This window comes from Brassica napus, chromosome A2, assembly GCF_020379485.1.
Source record: "Brassica napus cultivar Da-Ae chromosome A2, Da-Ae, whole genome shotgun sequence".
NCBI lineage: Eukaryota > Viridiplantae > Streptophyta > Magnoliopsida > Brassicales > Brassicaceae > Brassica > Brassica napus.
Genome location: NC_063435.1, coordinates 4,453,410 through 4,470,089, shown reverse-complemented (window position 1 = coordinate 4,470,089; position 16,680 = coordinate 4,453,410). Strand labels below are relative to the sequence as shown.

The 16,680-nt window shown below is 40.3% G+C and overlaps 4 protein-coding genes and 1 long non-coding RNA gene across 5 annotated transcripts; 2 read left to right on the top strand and 3 right to left on the bottom strand.

The window, feature by feature from the left end:
- The first annotated feature begins 1,008 nt into the window (after positions 1-1,008).
- LOC125589083 lies at positions 1,009-5,223 on the top strand. The gene has a single exon (XM_048761313.1). The coding sequence runs from the start codon at positions 1,009-1,011 to the stop codon at positions 5,221-5,223; it is 4,215 nt and encodes a 1,404-aa protein (XP_048617270.1).
- Positions 5,224-5,948: 725 nt separating this feature from the next.
- Positions 5,949-7,237, top strand: LOC106387695 (replication termination factor 2-like). The gene has a single exon (XM_048750690.1). The coding sequence runs from the start codon at positions 6,043-6,045 to the stop codon at positions 7,096-7,098; it is 1,056 nt and encodes a 351-aa protein (XP_048606647.1). The 5' UTR covers positions 5,949-6,042; the 3' UTR covers positions 7,099-7,237.
- A 652-nt stretch (positions 7,238-7,889) lies between these two features.
- LOC106387703 (trafficking protein particle complex subunit 5-like) lies at positions 7,890-9,535 on the bottom strand. The gene is made up of 8 exons (XM_013827616.3): positions 9,347-9,535; positions 9,101-9,189; positions 8,957-9,020; positions 8,736-8,813; positions 8,588-8,664; positions 8,438-8,504; positions 8,239-8,346; positions 7,890-8,139 (listed from the first exon to the last, which is right to left on the bottom strand). The coding sequence occupies exons 1-8, from the start codon at positions 9,416-9,418 to the stop codon at positions 8,107-8,109; spliced, it is 588 nt and encodes a 195-aa protein (XP_013683070.1). The 5' UTR covers positions 9,419-9,535; the 3' UTR covers positions 7,890-8,106.
- Positions 9,536-11,292: 1,757 nt separating this feature from the next.
- LOC106361654 lies at positions 11,293-12,838 on the bottom strand. The gene is made up of 3 exons (XR_007320571.1): positions 12,393-12,838; positions 11,680-11,770; positions 11,293-11,585 (listed from the first exon to the last, which is right to left on the bottom strand). It is a non-coding gene; the product is annotated as an uncharacterized LOC106361654 (long non-coding RNA).
- A 148-nt stretch (positions 12,839-12,986) lies between these two features.
- On the bottom strand, positions 12,987-16,239 carry LOC106387686 (glycerophosphodiester phosphodiesterase GDPDL7). Its single transcript, XM_013827592.3, has 9 exons — positions 16,099-16,239; positions 15,893-16,018; positions 15,495-15,791; positions 15,301-15,410; positions 14,707-15,205; positions 14,295-14,615; positions 14,082-14,224; positions 13,535-14,018; positions 12,987-13,449 (listed from the first exon to the last, which is right to left on the bottom strand). The coding sequence occupies exons 2-9, from the start codon at positions 15,993-15,995 to the stop codon at positions 13,151-13,153; spliced, it is 2,256 nt and encodes a 751-aa protein (XP_013683046.3). The 5' UTR covers positions 15,996-16,018; positions 16,099-16,239; the 3' UTR covers positions 12,987-13,150.
- Positions 16,240-16,680: the final 441 nt, after the last annotated feature.

The following is a 16,680-nucleotide window of genomic DNA, read 5'->3' as shown; positions in this document are numbered from 1 at the left end:
GTACAAAACCAAAAGGTGCGTCGATATTCTCAAAAATAATTGTAAAAATAAAATCAACATTTTCTCATCATAATCCTAAAATTATGTATATTTTCAGTTCATATGATTAATGATCGACCAACATTCAAACCAAGATATTATGACTGTAAGTTTGTATGAACTCTGATATTATATTTATACAATACTATTCATCAAACAAACTGACTTTACGCATTTAATCAATTAGGTGGATGCGATGACTGTGACTCTTACAGTAAGATAGCAGCCTATAATGTGTATCTCCTACTTGATTTCCTTTAAAACTAACATTTTTTCTCTTAATAGTCAAGCAAAAAAATGCACGCAATATGAGAAAGGCTATCTTGATGTCAAAACGATACTCAATACGATCTCAAGGTAAGCATTATAACTAAAAAAATCCCCCAAAGATTTAGTACATTTATTCTAATATGCAGTGTTTATGCATAAATGCAGATTCTCCACAACAACCCCGTGTAATACGTCACACTCGAGCAAAAAAGAAAGGTGCATATTTTAAACCCTATAATTCCGAAATTTCTAATAACATTGGGGGTGATTGGTCAGGCTATAACTGTAGAAAATTTACTTTAGAATTTAGTCTGTAGAATTTTTTGATTTGGCTTTAAGTGATGTAGCTTTAAAATTTCCTACGGCTAAAAAGATGGGGCTTTAAAAAATAAGATTTTTGCAACCATTTTTTGTATGTTTTTGCTGTAGCTTTAGTTTTTTTGCTGTAACTTTGAAAACTAAGATAAAGCATGATTGATAGTATTTAATGTTGTAGAAAAAAATTAAAGCTAAAATCACTTCCTACAACCCAACCAATCACTCCCAATATAGGTTATCAACTTTAGAACTCTGGCAAATTTTTATAATATTAAAAAACTTAGGATTTAATAATTCTTAACAAAAATTTACTCAGATAAAGGTTCGACATCTCAAACCGAAGAAAACCCAATCGTAGCATGCTCGAAATGTAATGCTCTTATGTGGACTTCGGAGAGCACTGGTACAGACTCCAAAACAGGAGAACCGACGTTCACTATTTGCTGTAACCATGGCCAAATCAGACTTCCGCCTATCAAGCAACCCCCAGCTCTATTAGAAGAACTTCTCCAGCTTAGGTGGTTTCGAGATACTATCAGAGTCTATAATTCCGTACTGGCTTTTACATCGGTTGGAATGAAAATGGATCATAGTGTGGTTCATACACCTGGTCCTTACACCATACGGATACAGGGTCAAACTCACCACAAGATTGGTTCCCTTATACCCCAACAAGGTCGTCTCCCAGAGTATCTCCAACTCTACATTTTTGATACGGGAAATGAAGTCAGAAACAGACTAAATGCAATGGGGCAATCCTCAACAGATGGTAATCTTGATGAAGCAACCCTAGAGCGCCTCATCAGGATGATTGACGAGAATAATTGCTTAGCCAAGATTTTCCGACGGGCACGAGACTATTACGAAAGTGTTGGGAAGGAGTTTAAAATCAGATTGCTCCCAGATAAGGGGAAAGGGAAAGAGTACGATCTTCCGAGTACAGACGAGGTCGCAGGTCTTATTGTAGGGGATATGTCATCAACAATTGGAGAACGAGATATAGTGGTCCAATTTCAATCTGACACTTTGCAGCAGATACGTGATGATCACCCTTTGTACATGACCCTACAATATCCTCTTTTGTTTCCCTATGGAGAGTACGGTTTTCATCCAGAGATCCCATTACATCTTGAGACAGGCACTTCAAGAACAAGGCAATTCCTGACTATCCGCCAGTTCTATGCCGCTCAGATCCAGACCCGTCTTAACCAAGGGCTGACCTTGATTATAGGCGGACGTCTACTCCATCAGTATATTATTGACATATATACAGCGATTGAAGAAGATCGACTAAGGTGGGCAAGGAATAATCAAGATATTCTGAGAGCCGAGCTCTACAATAATGTACTCGACGCTGTCAGCAAGGGTGATACTAATGCTAAAATTATTGGACAGAGGTTCATACTGCCTCCAAGTTTCACCGGTGGGCCCCGATACTTAGTTGAAAAATATCATGATGCGATGGCTATTTGTAGAGAATATGGGAATCCAGATTTGTTTATCACAATGACGGCCAATCCCAACTGGAGAGAGATTAAAGAGCATCTTATGAAGTACGGTGGAGACTCTCCCAATGATAGACCAGACATTGAGTGTCGAGTCTTTAAGATGAAGTTAGACCAGCTCCTCAAGGATTTCAAAAAAGGAACTTACTTCAAGCCATACACGGCTGCTCTCCACAGGATAGAGTTTCAGAAAAGAGGACTCCCTCATGCACATATACTATTGTGGTTTGGAAACTCTTCCAGAACACCAAGTGCAGAGGAAGTAGATGAGATTATTTCAGCTGAGCTTCCAAACAAGGAAGAAGATCCTGAAGGTTACAATTTAGTAACAAAACACATGATTCATGGTCCATGTGGTGTTACTAATCCGAAGTCACCATGTATGGATAATAATGTGTGCACAAAAAAGTTTCCTCGACCGTATAATGACAATACTTCAATTGATAAATCAGGGTATGTATTGTATCGTCGGCGGCAGAACGAGAATGCGTTTGTACTGAAGGATGGAAAAATCTTAAACAACAATTTTGTTGTACCTCATAACTTGAAGCTCTTGAAGAAGTACGAAGCTCATATTAATGTTGAATGGTGTAATCGAACAAGTGCTGTGAAGTACTTATTCAAGTACATAACCAAAGGTGTTGACAGAGCTTCCGCAGTTATTGAGCATGGGAATACGGGATCTACATCTAGCTTAGCATCCTCTAGCGAGCCAAAAGAGAGAGTAATCAAGCAACGGAATGAGATCCAAGAGTTTATTGATGCGCGGTACTTATCAGCTTGTGAGGGTATGTGGCGGACGTTTGCATTCCACATACACAAAAGAAAGCCATCAGTTGAGAAGCTTATCATTCACTTAGAAGGTGAACATAACATCACTATTAAGGATACTGATAACCTCGGGCGTGTAGTCCGCAAGCCAGGTATTGAGAAGACAATGTTCACTGAGTGGATGGTCTTATGCAGAAGATCAGCTTTTGCACGGACATTAACTTACGTGCAAATTCCGGAATATTTTGTATGGAACAACAATACCAAAGTCTGGTCTGAACGTAAAAAAGGAAAAGCCATTGGGAGAATCGTAGCTGTTCACCCATCGGCAGGTGATCGTTACTACTTAAGGATTCTCATAAATAAGATCAAGGGTCCTCGAAGTTATGATGAGCTCAAAACGTTTAACGATGTTAAATACCCTGATTTCAAATCGGTTTGCTACGCACGAGGCTATTTGGACAACGATGTCGAGTGGATCGAGAGTATGATAGAGGCTTCTAGAACGGCTACCCCATTCCAAATCCGTGATATGTTTGTTACATTCTTGAACCATTGCTTTGTTGCGAGCCCTAAAATATTATGGGAACAATCATGGAAATCAATGAGTGATGACATACTCCGCAAGAGACAAAGATTTTTAGGTCACTCAAATCTAGAACTGGATGATGAGACCCTTGAGCAATACACTTTAATCGAAGTGGAAAAGTTGATGCGGATGCATGACCGCTCGATAAGTGATATTAAAGGTATGCCTAAGATCCAACCTGTTTTGCTAAAAGAATTAGGGAACAGTTTGTGGACCCAAGAAATGGATTATGATGTTGCAGAGGAAACTTTGAGACATGACACACAGTACACCCTTCTTAATGCTGATCAGCGTGCGATTTACAAATCAGTCTTAGACTCCGTTGAGAAAAAGGACGGAAAATTATTCTTCGTTTATGGCGCAGGGGGCACGGGAAAAACATTCCTATACCAAACCATTATATCCAGACTTCGCTCTAGAAAACAAATCGTTCTACCGGTTGCGTCTTCAGGGATAGCCGCATTGCTCCTACCTAACGGAAGAACAGCTCATTCCCGCTTTAATATTCCTTTGAAGCTTTCTGAAGACAAGCTATGCAACATCAAACCAGGTACAATGCTGGCTGAACTAATCGAGAAAACGGATCTCATAATTTGGGATGAGGCACCTATGACTCATAAGCATGCTTTTGAAGCATTAGACAAGACGTTGAAGGATATAATGTCTAAGAAAAATCCTCCTGCAAAGGATATGACTTTTGGTGGAAAAACAGTTTTGTTGGGTGGTGATTTCAGACAGATTTTACCAGTAATTCCACAAGGAAGTAGGGCTGATACTGTCTTAGCTTCAATAAGTCATTCCTATCTATGGGATAGCTGCCACAAGTTCTCTTTAAAAATAAATATGCGAGTCAATCAGGACGAGAAGGAGTTCTCAGAGTGGCTTCTTAAAGTCGGGGAAGGTCAACCACAATCATCAGCAGAAGATGAAGATGATGGTTACCATGAGCAAATGATAACTGTCGACGACTCATTGGTTCAACAGACGATAGATGACCCTTTAAAACAAGTTGTTGAGGCCGCATATGGAGACATCGACAAAATAAAGATCTCTCAAAGCTCTTACACCGATAGAGCTATCCTCACTCCCCGCAATGAAACAGTTGATGAAATCAATGCATACACAATCTCTAACACAGACGGAGAATCAAGAGATTACTTCAGCTGCGATAGCTTTGAGATTTCAGATACTCAATCTGATCAAAATGATGCCTTATATGCGATTGAGTATCTCAATTCTCTGGAATACTCAGGATTGCCTTCTCATAAACTCACTCTAAAAGTTGGGGCCCCAGTTATGCTTCTGCGAAACATAAATCAGAAAAAAGGATTATGCAACGGTACCCGAATGATCCTAACCTACGTAGGCGAACGAGTGCTTAAGGCAGACATAGTCACTGGCTCACACGTTGGTCACGAAGTCTTGATCCCAAAGATTGTTCTCCTGCATGAGGAAACAAAGTTACCGTTCACCTTACGTCGTAGGCAATTTCCTATCAGATTGTGTTACGCAATGACAATCAACAAAAGTCAAGGACAAAGTTTAAAGGAGGTTCTCTTATATCTGCCTAAACCAGTGTTCGCACATGGGCAACTTTATGTGGCTCTCTCACGTGTAACAAGCAAATCAGGGCTAAAAATCATTAAAGCGAGAGATCAGCATCCACAAAAAGTGAAGAACATAGTCTACAAGGAGATCTTTAACCGTCTTCGTTCCCATGAAAGTAAGTAAAATTTCAACTTTAAGACCTCAATCCATATATTTTACGTGACTACTTATCTAAAAGTTCATTTTTATCTGCTATTCAGCGTTATAGCGATCAACAGTGATAAATGAGAGGTAGACTTTCACCTGGTGATTGTTATATAACTACTTCAAGGTACGTCTTATTATACTATAAATAATATAAAGACTCATTTTACTAGGTTTGGATTTCTTATTTACTTTACAAAATTTCCAGGCCCCCATTCAAGAAAACCATCACATCTACAGGGCCGCTTCTTCAAAAGTCCACCACATCGTCTATGATTTATATTTTTCTTTTTAAGACCTTAGTATCTGCTTTTGATAACAATAATAATAACTTCTGCTTCTAGACATGATTTACAAAGAAGCTCTCAACTCAAACGCATTCAAACTAAAACATTTTCCGCGCGTAGCGCGGACATACCATCTAGTTAGTCTAATGGGACAATGTCCATATTTTTTTGGTCTAAAAAAACAATTTTCCCTACTTTTTTTTACCAAAAAAAAAAAAACTCAGGGGTAAACTCTTTGCCGCTTGGAATAATTAAACGGTTCCTTGTGTTGCAAGTAATCATGTTATAAAAGTTAATTCACGCAAATCCAAAGGCTCGAGCCCGCACAGAGAAACTATTTAAGCGCTTTGTACTTCTATAGTACGTCAGGCCCAAAGCCCAAGCTAAAAGTGGTCCAATTATTATTACACAACACAACCGTCTTGTGTTCCTGTTTCGCATCTTTCTCTCTCTCTTCGATCTCAAAACTGAAACACCAACCAAATTGATCGGAAAACCTAAGTCCGCCACAATGCACTTCCGGCGACAGATCATCGTCAAATCTCCTTACTCTCAACAAACCGTCGCACTGCAATTAGACCCTTCGCAATCTGTGTTAACTCTCTCAGCTCTCACTTCCTTACTCGAATCATCGCAGCGTCAATCGTTATCAGACTTCTCCGTCGCTCTAAATGAGAAGCCTCTGAACGCCTCTACACGGATCAAAGCATCTAACCTCCCTCCCGTCTCCATGCTCGCTGTTTACCCTCGCCTCCTTGGAGGTGGAGGAGATGGCGGTGCGACGGGAGCAGAGTCTCGTGATTGCTACCTCAACATGTACGCTGAGAAGAAACCAGACAAGGTTGATCCTAACGAGCAGAGGCTCTCTAAATGGCTTAACTGCGCCTTGTCTAACGAGCCTCTGGCTGAGCCTTGCGTGATTGATCTCCTCGGGAATCTCTTCAACAAAGAAGCTTTGGTGAACGCTCTGTTGTTGAAGAGGTTGCCTAAGCAGTTCTCTTACATTAAGGGTCTGAAGGATATGGTGAATATCAAGCTCGCGGATGTGGCTGGTTTCGATGGGGATACGACCAGTGCTAAGTTTCAGTGTCCGGTCTCAGGGCTTGGATTTAATGGAAAGTACAAGTTTTTCGCTCTGAGGGGATGTGGGCATGTGATGAGTGCGAAGGCGTTGAAGGAAGTGAAGTCTTGTTCGTGTTTGGTGTGTCACTCGGATGTTAAAGATTCTGATAAGATTGTGGTAAACGGTACGGAGGAGGAGGTGGGTTTGTTGAGGGAGAGGATGGAGGAGGAGAAGGCTAAGCTGAGAGAGAAGAAAGGTGCTTCAAAGAAGAGCAAGAACGGTGTTGCTGTGGTGGTTGATGCAGGTGTGAAGGTGGGAAAAAGACAGATGGATGATGGGAATGTGAATGGGAATTGCGTTACTGTGAAGAAGTTCAAGGCGGGGGATGCAGTGCCGGTTAATGCTACAAAGGAAGTCTATGCTTCTCTGTTTACTTCCTCCAAGAAGAAGTCTGATTTCAGGGAGACTTACTCTTGCAGGTCACTTCCTCTCGGCAGGAACTGATTTGTTTGGACCGAACCATGTTCTAATTATCTTCTTTGCTCTGTGATTTGCTCTTATTATAGTGATATGTCTATTTGCTTTTTGTAATCTAGCTACTGGATATGTATCAAGGAACTAGGCTTGGACGTTTTTACCTCAATCCAAAGTACCTACCTAAACCCGAACCAGAATAACCAAAACCGAATTTGAACTGTTATACAAAAATATCCGAACATGAGTTATGAGTTTAGTACTTTGGTGTTTGGTTATATATGTTATCCAAAATTAGTTAAATATGTTAACGGTTCTATATATTTTAAGATGATTTAGATATTTTAGAGTATTCAAAATATTTTTTAAGTTTGTTAAAACAGTTATTTTGAATACTTTTTGGTTAATATAGCTAGTTTAACTAAATTTTAATTAGATTTGTAAACAGTTTATATATTTTGAACAAAAATATCAATTTTTGAGGTTTAAAAAATAGATTTTTGGAAGATTTTAAATATTGGTTACATCCTATCCGAACCGAACCCGGAAGGAACCGAACTGAACCCGATCCGATAATTAGTAAAACCCGAATGGTACTTTTGAATATAACACCGAAAATCCGAATCACCCGGATCGAAACCAAACGATCCACCGAACACCCAGGCTTACAAGGAACCAAGTCTAAGAAGAGATGTTCTTAGCTTTTGTATGATAACAGATACTCAATTGCTGAAGATAGAAATGAAATTATGAGAGTAATCTCTCATTTACTTAACCAAGCTAGGTTTCATGATGATGTGTATTTTTGACTGGTAATCAAATGAAGTTAAATAGAAACCTTGAAACAAAAAGATATCGGCTAAGAAGTGCTGCAACTATAACAGGAAGGTACGTATATGTAGTTTACATCAATGCATCGACAGGGCTTTGAAGCTCATTTCAAAAGCTTTTATAAATCATCCGAAAACAGACCAGTAGATTTGCACAAGCAGTTCACATAAAGACAACATAGTCCCCAGATCGTGGCAGAATGTGCTCTCATTGGCTTAGCCGTGCCTCTCTTTTAAGCACCTGTGCAGGCATTATGGAACATGTGTCAATGTTAAGTCATTTCCCGAAAGCTTAGTTGAGGAGAAGATAATGAAATAGAGGAGATAGGCATGCATTAACCTCATCAGCAAACTTGATCAAGATGGTAGTCCGAGGGCGTTGTTGTCCTTCAATGGGCACAAAATGAGCCGTTACCACAGCAGGAAACCCTGCGTTATCCAGAACTCCCTGCATACAGGAAACGTTGGTGGCTGCCTCAATCTTCTCCTCTTCTTAAACCACTTTAATATCTAAACCGTTATCATGAATATGCACTCACCTTCACAATGCCGGCCACAAACGCCCCGCAGTTGAATGTTCCCATGTCTTTTGGAATCGATATGAACCTACACGTTTTACAATTTATTCCATCACTTGTCTTTTAATATCGAGTGTTAACGGGAAGAGCTAGAGAGAGAGCAATCTAAACCTGTTGACGAGAAGCTCCTTCTCACTGATCATGTACTCATCTTCATGTTCAGTTCCTTTCTCAAGTGAATCAGCAACCTATTGGTTAAAGAGGGCAAGTCAGGATCATGACTCTTAGCAACTAATTCAATTCAAAGATCATGACTCACCTTTCCAAACAAGACCTTCCACACGGTGCTGTGGACAAACGACAAGATTCCTAGTAACCGTGTCTCTCTTCGGTTTCCCTGATACAATGAACAACGAAAGACTCATGACTGAACTCTGCATTGCTTTCCATGAACAAAACTTATAAGAAAGGAAACTTTGTGTCTTTCAGGCAACCACATATTACAAAGTTGTCTTTTTTTTTGGTAAAACGAAAAGGTACCTTCTCTCGGTTGCAAAGAAGCTCCAAGACTCGAGCTCCAACTGCATACCCAGCATCCTCTAGTCTGAGAGTCATGGCCACAATGTAAGAATGAGAATGATTCAGACTAAAAAAAATCATATCTTGGAAACGAAAAGAGGTAACCTTCTTTCAAGCTCAGCAATGTTGTCAACCTGGGTTTGATTGTACTGAACGAGCTCCGAGAACAAGAAGGCAAATGCGCTCAAGCTCACCTGCACCAATACACAGTACAATTAGATTGAACACCGTAAACGAGATCATCAAACCCTCGATCCAGATCCGGATCCGGATCCGGATCCGAGATTTTTATGAGAAAATGGTTCCGAAATGAAACAGAGAAGTGGATCTAAGGGGGAGGTAGAGAAGTACCTCTTGTTTGCCTTTGCTGAGTGGCTTGTCGAGTACGTTTGAGTACAGTTTCATCTTCCCCACTCCGATCATCTTCTTCCTTTTTCAGCTACTTGAACCCTCAACACAGAACTTTTGTTGATTTCCGGGAAAATAAACTGGAGATGCTGCTTGTTGCTGGTTATTTTAACCCGGTTTGGTTTTTGGTTCGATGATGGTTAGCAAAAAGATAATTTTTAATTGTAATTGTTCAGTTATAAACCGCTTGTATAATTATTATTAATTTTAATTCTATTTATCCTAATTTGTTTTGGTGGGCTAGCGATGATGTAAATGGGCCGATATTTGAGAGAAAAGCCTTTTTACTTCACTGTCTCTCTCTCTCTCTATCTCTCGTGCTTCATCCAAACCGGCTCTTCTTCCTCCGGAGATCTCTATTCCGACGTTTTCTAACCTCCTACACTGTTCTTCCGCCTCGGCCTCCGATCCCATGATCAAGATGTGGCAGAAGCTTATTCAGCTTCAGTCTCTAGGGTTTCCGACGCCAAAATTATCCACAGCTCCTAGTATGTTCGTGTCTGCTTCTGAAGCTGGAGCGCTCTCTGGTTTGGCAACAGATCGAGGCGTTACTCAAACGAAGGTAATTGAGCAGGTTGGCGATGGAGGATACAGGGGACAAGGAGATGATTGGGATAGCTACAGTGAACACAATTTTCAGATAGTGGTGAATCACAACTTCATGATCGGAGCTGATAGAAGATCAAGGATGGGAGTTAACAACGAAGATGATGAAGAACCACTTGTTACAGTGGCTGATACGGATCCAAATCAACCTTTGGAGGAGCAGCAGCTCTGGGGAGAAGATGGTCTTCAAGCGGTGGACGGAGATGGTAAATACGGTGGAGAAGCTGGGATGGGGGAGTGCCGTTATAGATTCTCAGTTTAAGGTCAGTTTCAGTGCAACAATGTTTTGTCCCTTGTTAGATTACTTAATGGCCGAGTTTATTGTCGTTTCTGTGTGCGTATCTTTTTTGTACTTGTACCTGAAACTAAATGCAAATGCAGAAGTATGTTGATCAGAGAAAATCGGAAGTCTGAGTATCTTCTTTACATAGCTGCTTCTGTTCTCTTAACCAAACTCTGGAGTGTTTGGTCATTAATTTAAGAACTTGAAAGTGGATTAAGAACCTAATCGATTTCCTCTCTTCGTATATATACGCAATCCTATGCCACTACCAATCACGCTGTGCATGAGTTGCTGTAAAATGTAAGCTTAGCCATTGAAGAAGAGGACTATAAAAAGAATAACCAACTTTATGAAGCAAAGATTTCGTATTTTGTATAAGAATAGGGAGGAGGGAATACTAATAAGGATGACTCTGAGAGAATACTATTTTGTAGTAATTAATGTCACTTTTCTCAAAGATTATTGGTGTTTTAGTTTTGTTCTTATACTAAGCCCCTCGAGAGAGAGCGAAAATATTATAAAATTACTTAACAGCACTGTATTACAATGTAGTAATTTTGTTACTGTAGTGCTATTGGCCCTGTTCGTTTCGTGGTCGCCAGCGTCAGCGACCAGAGTCAGCGACCAGCGACTGCGATATAGTGTCGCTGATAGTTGTTCGTTTGAAGGTCGCGCGATTGATCGCAGCGGTTGTCGCTGAGTTGTTCGTTTCGGTATCGCTGGCGACCAAATATTTATTTGATATCATTTTTAAAATTCATTTATTTTTTCAATTATTTTCATAAATATTTTAAGTTTATGATAAAAAAAAAATTAAACTAATTCTCATAAATATTAAACTCTAAACAATAATTATTTTCAATTGACTAGGAGTACTTAAAATTCGAAAACCAAAACTTATTTCTTTTTAAATAATCCGAAAGTGTAATGATGGGAAGAACACCCCACGAGCCATTCACACATCAACTTTATCATTCCCCTAGAAGAAAAAAACTGTAGCTTATTATAAGAGCTTCCTTATTAAGAAAATCCCATCATTTTGGTCTAAATCATAAACTCTCACACAATTGTTACAAAGATTTCGATTTAAACAATAGGGAAAGTGGTCATACGAGTAACTAATAATAAAAATCAGTACAAACTCAAATCAAATAAATTAGTAAGGTGCATAAGCTGCTGAACATGATGCCATCCAGCACTTCGATCTGTTCTTTGAAGTAATCTCTCTGGCTTAAGCAGATCGTCCTCATATTCGTCCTCATCATCATCATCATCCAAGTACCACCTAACCATCTGCAAATCATTCATTGGCTTAACAATTACTGCAATCTAAGTCGCAAAAGAAAACAAAAACATCTAAGAAACAAGAGCTGTATTAGAATCTTACATCATTAGCCATTTTTTCTGTTTAGTTGTGATTTATGTCCAAATCTGAAAAGATAGTATCAAGATCTCGGAGAACCAAGTAGAACACACACCTACAACAACAACAACAAAAAAAGAAAGGCACATGTATATATTGATTGCAATGTGAAGGAAGCAATAAATGGTAATAACCAATGTATAAACGAAATTTTAAAGACAACAGGTTCAAGCTGACACAAGCAGGCTGTAATCCGACAAACCCAAGTTAAAGCAATCTGCAGAACTAAGTGAAACACAAACTCTAAACATATAATCCCCACAAAGATACATTTAATGTCACTGATTCTAAATAATAATAATAAACTATTATATAACCCCACATCTACGAATGTAAGTTCAGATATTTAGATTCCTTCACAAATGCCAATAACACACATGTATTGGTTTCTGAGATAGAGATCAAAGGAACGTACAGAGTTGCAAGGTCTGGTACCCATGTATTACTTACAAAACAGAGATTTGATAATCAAAATCTTAAATCTAAAAGCAACCCATATCAAGAATCAAAAAACCCAACATCCAACTTAATTAATCTAAAGGTTCCATTATCCTAACACGAAACGCTAAGAGAGATGGAGAGAGAGAGAGAGAGAGAGAGAGAGAGAGAGAGAGAGAGAGAGAGAGAGAGAGAGAGAGAGAGAGAGAGAGAGAGAGAGAGAGAGAGAGAGAACTGACCTTTGAGAGAGCTGAGGCGTGAGAGATGGTGAAGAGAGGTGTGAGAGATGGAGATGAGAGATCGTGAGAGATGGTGAAGAGAGGTGTGAGAGAGATCGTGAAGAGAGGCATGAGAGATGGTGAAGGGAGAGAGAGAGAGAGAGATGCTGAAGAGAGGCGTGAGAGATGGTGGAGAGAGAGAGAGAGAGCTGAGGCGTGAGAAAGTTTTACGTTATGGGTATTGTTTTGTAATTTTGAAGATAGATTGAGGGTGTTTTTGTATTTTGAATTTTTTTTTTTTGATCGCAGGTTTTTGGTCGCAAACGCTGAATTTTTCGGCGATCAAAATTTTTAATCGCGGGTCGCTAGCGTCTGGTCGCTGCGATCAGTCGCTGAGCCTGCGACCGGTAAACGAACAACGTTTAGTCGCTGAAGTTGGTCGCTGACGCTAGCGACTTCCAAACGAACAGGGCCATTGTACCTTTAAATAATTGATCATTGGTTTTTTACTTTTTTGCAGGTTTACTATGTCGAGAAGGCGACAACTATGCAAGTAGAGACTGCTTGTTGGAGAAGGTTCGCAAACAGATTATGAGCGATTATCAAGATTCAAAATCTCTACTGAAATTAAACATTCCCATGACCACAATACACAAAGATTCTTTTTGATCTATTTTCGTTAACGTGAGTAAAACATAAATAGCTCAAATTGTGTCAGTATGGAATACGCTGCAGGATAACATGTTCAACATTTGGAGTTATATTGTCTGATCAATCTTTTATTCAACAGCAAAAAGGACTCCCAAGGCCAGTATTGCCAGCAAAGAAAGGCCAAGATTAGCAGATGTGGCAATGGTGCCTGAATGAGGAGGGGCATGTGGCGGAGCTTCTCCATCAGAGGAACCAATGTTTGCAACAGGAGGTAGAGGCGGATCAATCACGTCCTTAGCGTCAAGAGGCGGGCTTGGGGCAATAGCTGGTGGCTGTGCTTCCTTGGCTGCCACGGAGAGTAGAGCTCCAGCCTCTGCAGGTAAGATGGCGTAGGGCTGGTCTTTGTTCAAATCTGAGCAAGGGCTCCCTGCATTTGCATCAAATATATATATATATTACCAGCCTTGTCTTGATTGTTGTTTCATGATCTTTGTAGAGGTTTAGAAACTTACTCAAGTATCTGGTGGCGGTGGCAGGGAACTCCGTGATGACTCCATCAACGCCATTGCCTGCAATGAACGTGGCAAGCTCTACCGTAGGATCAGAGAAGTAGTCGAACGCTATGGAGATGTACTCGTTTCTCAGCACAGAGACGTACACAGAGATATTCCCCTTGTGCATTTCCTCCACTACGTTAGTCTTCCCTGTGGCAAAGCTTTCGGAGATGGTGTCGAGAGAACTTCTCTTGAGATTGACTGCTTCTGCGTGCTTCTTGATTTCATCAACGGATGGCTTTGGAGCATCTCCGATCTCCTTGTCGATGCTCAAGACTCGAGTGTACGGAGGGACGGCCTCAAAACTGGACAGAACCGAACTGTCATCTGACTGAATCAAAACCTTTTGGGTTGATTGCTTGTCTAGTGTGGAATTGGTCAGACCGGACTTGACTGCGTCTACGATTCCAAGGCCTTTCTTTGAGGCTAAATAAGCAGCATTCTGTTAACAAATAAAACGTTAGTGGAGATGCCACTGAGTAAGTTAATAGTGAAAAAGACTTGCCTGGATGTTGATGAGAACTCCAGTGACTGCCTTTGCTTTGCCAAACTCCAGGAAGTCAACGAGAGTCATGAACTTCCCTGCATTCTTGTTTGCTGGGTTTCTCTGGAATCCCCCAGAAGTTGAAAAGGGGCTTTGTATTTGAGCTGGAGACAAAAGACATTCAAATCTTAGCAATTTAGCTGAGAATCAGATAGTTTCAGAGGAGTTTCTTACGCTTCAAAGACTGGATCTCCGCCCAAGTGAGATCAAAAGAGAAAATGCCATTGGTGGGCTGGATCTCAGGAACACTGGTGGCTCGGGACATGAAAGTGGTCATGGCATTGGTGGTTGCTGTGATGTCCGCAGAATCATGGCAGAAAGCTATTCCGTCTTTGGACATCTGGACAGAACAGTCGATCACATCTGCTCCATCGTCTACCGCCTTTTGATAAGCCAAATCGGTGCAGCCTGGATATTCTCCACTTGCTCCATTGTGAGTAATGACCAACGCATTGCCTATTTTGGGGAGATTGCCCTTTTGGTGAGATAAGCAAGCTGCAAGAACACATAAACGTGGGGGAGTGTTAGCTTCTCCTATTAATCTAGTTTTTGAGGAGACATAAAAACATGAGGATGGTCATCTCACAGATGGCTTGTGATGCTGTTGGCGGGAAGTCGGTGATGAAGCCATCTACAGAGAACTGGCCATTATCCACAAACTGGAGATACTCAGCGGAGGGATCATAGCTGTAGTTGTAACTGGTGCGATAATCATTGGCGAAACCTGAAGCGTAGACCTCTAGACCGGCCTTGTGGGCATCAGCCACAAAGGTGGATGCGGGCTTAAGGTAGTTAGCCGAGTCAAGGGCCCAAATGTAGTCCTTGGGGACAAGAACGCCTGAAGCAAAGGCCTTGATGGCTGCAAGGTTCTTCTGAATCTCGCTGTACTTCTTACCGGTGGTGGGCTCAATTGCCTCGGGGTCTTTGAATTCGAATATGAGCTTTGTCTTGGCCCTGAGTGCATCCATCCCAATGCTCTTCAAGAAACCGATCTCCGGAGATGAGATGAAAGTAATGCCACGGAAACGCAAGCTTCTAAGGTATGCGGCTGCGCTCAGCTTGTGCTCCATGTAGAATGCGTCGTACTGCACATTTGTATGGTTTGTGTGTTTTGATGAGTCAAAAAAGAACCCTCCAGAGTTTGTTAATCATATTGTGAAAGACATGTAGAATAAAATACCTGAACGCTCAACCAGAACTTGGGAGGCTTGATTCCTAGGACGTCCTCCACCGCTGAAACGGGCATCTGGCCATCGAAGATGCTTGGCCGAGAGAAGATGTTCTGCACCACTGCTCAACAATACAAAACATGAAAAGGTGTGGTGGTGTGGGGAGAAGTGATTAATAGAGGAAAATGATAAGAAGAAGACGTACATGAGACATTGGAGAAAATGGTGTCGGCAGAGTAGTCAAGGACAAACCAGCCTTTAAGGTCCTGACCATAGACCTTGTAGGTCTTCTGGGCTTTGGGGAAGAGGGTGGAGATGGTGGTTGCATTGTCAAGCCTGATATCAGACAAACAAAGGCCAACACCGTCCTTTGTCATCTGAAGGTTGCACAACATTGTGAGGCCAGGAGAGCTGGTGCTAATAGCCAAGTCATTTGCAGATGCGCTTGACTCAGGGAAAAGACCGGAGAAGCCGCCTCTCGCCACAACCGCAGGCTCTTGTCCTAAAAGACAGAAAAAAAAGAGGTATATTTTTCAAAAAACAAAACAACATGTTATGTAATATTAGATTTCGCCACCAAGAAACAATAAAAGGATAACATACCATTAAGGGTGAGCCATTTCGTGGCAGGAACAGCAGCAGGAATCTTGGGAGCCGCAACACAAGAATGAATGAAAAGGAAGAAAAAGATGAAAAATCTGAGCATCTTTGCGTGTTGTTTGATTGATCCTGCATGCATGTACGTAAAGCAGAGTCAAATACATAAACAATAAAGCATACATTTTCAGAAAAGGTGACAGAGATCTCACAGCGAAAAAGGAAGAAGAACATTAATCAATCTCTTTCTTCTTCCCCTTGTTTTCCTCCTTGTGTTTCTTCACAAGGGAAAAGAAACGAAGAAGAAGAGGTCGTCAAACACAAAGAGGTTAATTAACGTGTTAAAGAAAAAAGTTAACTCTCTAATCCCATTTTATGGCCATTTACTTACTATTTTTATCTCGTTTTCCCCGCCATTCCTTTCTTAACCGCTTTTCTTGTTTTTTCCTATATTTTTAATTTCTTACATAATTATTGTTTCATAAATTTTTGAATGTTTTAGCGGAGATTTTTGGTATGTGTAATAGATTTGTAAATCCAAATTACATTTGGTGTTTTTCATTTTATAAATTTATATTGAAATCATGTGTAAATAGTTTTATGATTTTTAAGTTTAGTTCAAATGATGTATTGTTCAATGGTATGAATTTACTAATAGATTTAAGTTAACTTGTTCCAAATTGTAAAATATTATATATATATATATATATGTATATTTAAAGTAATCAGGTTCTATAAATAGTGACTAAAGTCTGTATGTTGTATCTGAAAATTAATATAAATTTTAGTTAAAA

Excerpts from the sequence above, each read along its gene's own strand:
- LOC125589083 (XM_048761313.1), top strand. The coding sequence starts at position 1,009 with ATGTGGACTTCGGAGAGCACTGGTACAGACTCCAAAACAGGAGAACCG.
- LOC106387695 (XM_048750690.1), top strand. The coding sequence starts at position 6,043 with ATGCACTTCCGGCGACAGATCATCGTCAAATCTCCTTACTCTCAACAA.
- LOC106387703 (XM_013827616.3), bottom strand. The coding sequence starts at position 9,418 with ATGATCGGAGTGGGGAAGATGAAACTGTACTCAAACGTACTCGACAAG. Across the intron at positions 8,665-8,735 it reads GGAAGGTCTTGTTTGGAAAG|GTTGCTGATTCACTTGAGAA; the intron begins GTGAGTCATGAT and ends TTTAACCAATAG. Across the intron at positions 8,505-8,587 it reads AAGGAGCTTCTCGTCAACAG|GTTCATATCGATTCCAAAAG; the intron begins GTTTAGATTGCT and ends TAAAACGTGTAG.
- LOC106387686 (XM_013827592.3), bottom strand. The coding sequence starts at position 15,995 with ATGCTCAGATTTTTCATCTTTTTCTTCCTTTTCATTCATTCTTGTGTT. Across the intron at positions 15,206-15,300 it reads AGTTCTGGTTGAGCGTTCAG|TACGACGCATTCTACATGGA; the intron begins GTATTTTATTCT and ends ACAAATGTGCAG. Across the intron at positions 14,019-14,081 it reads GAGTTCTCATCAACATCCAG|AATGCTGCTTATTTAGCCTC; the intron begins GCAAGTCTTTTT and ends ATTTGTTAACAG.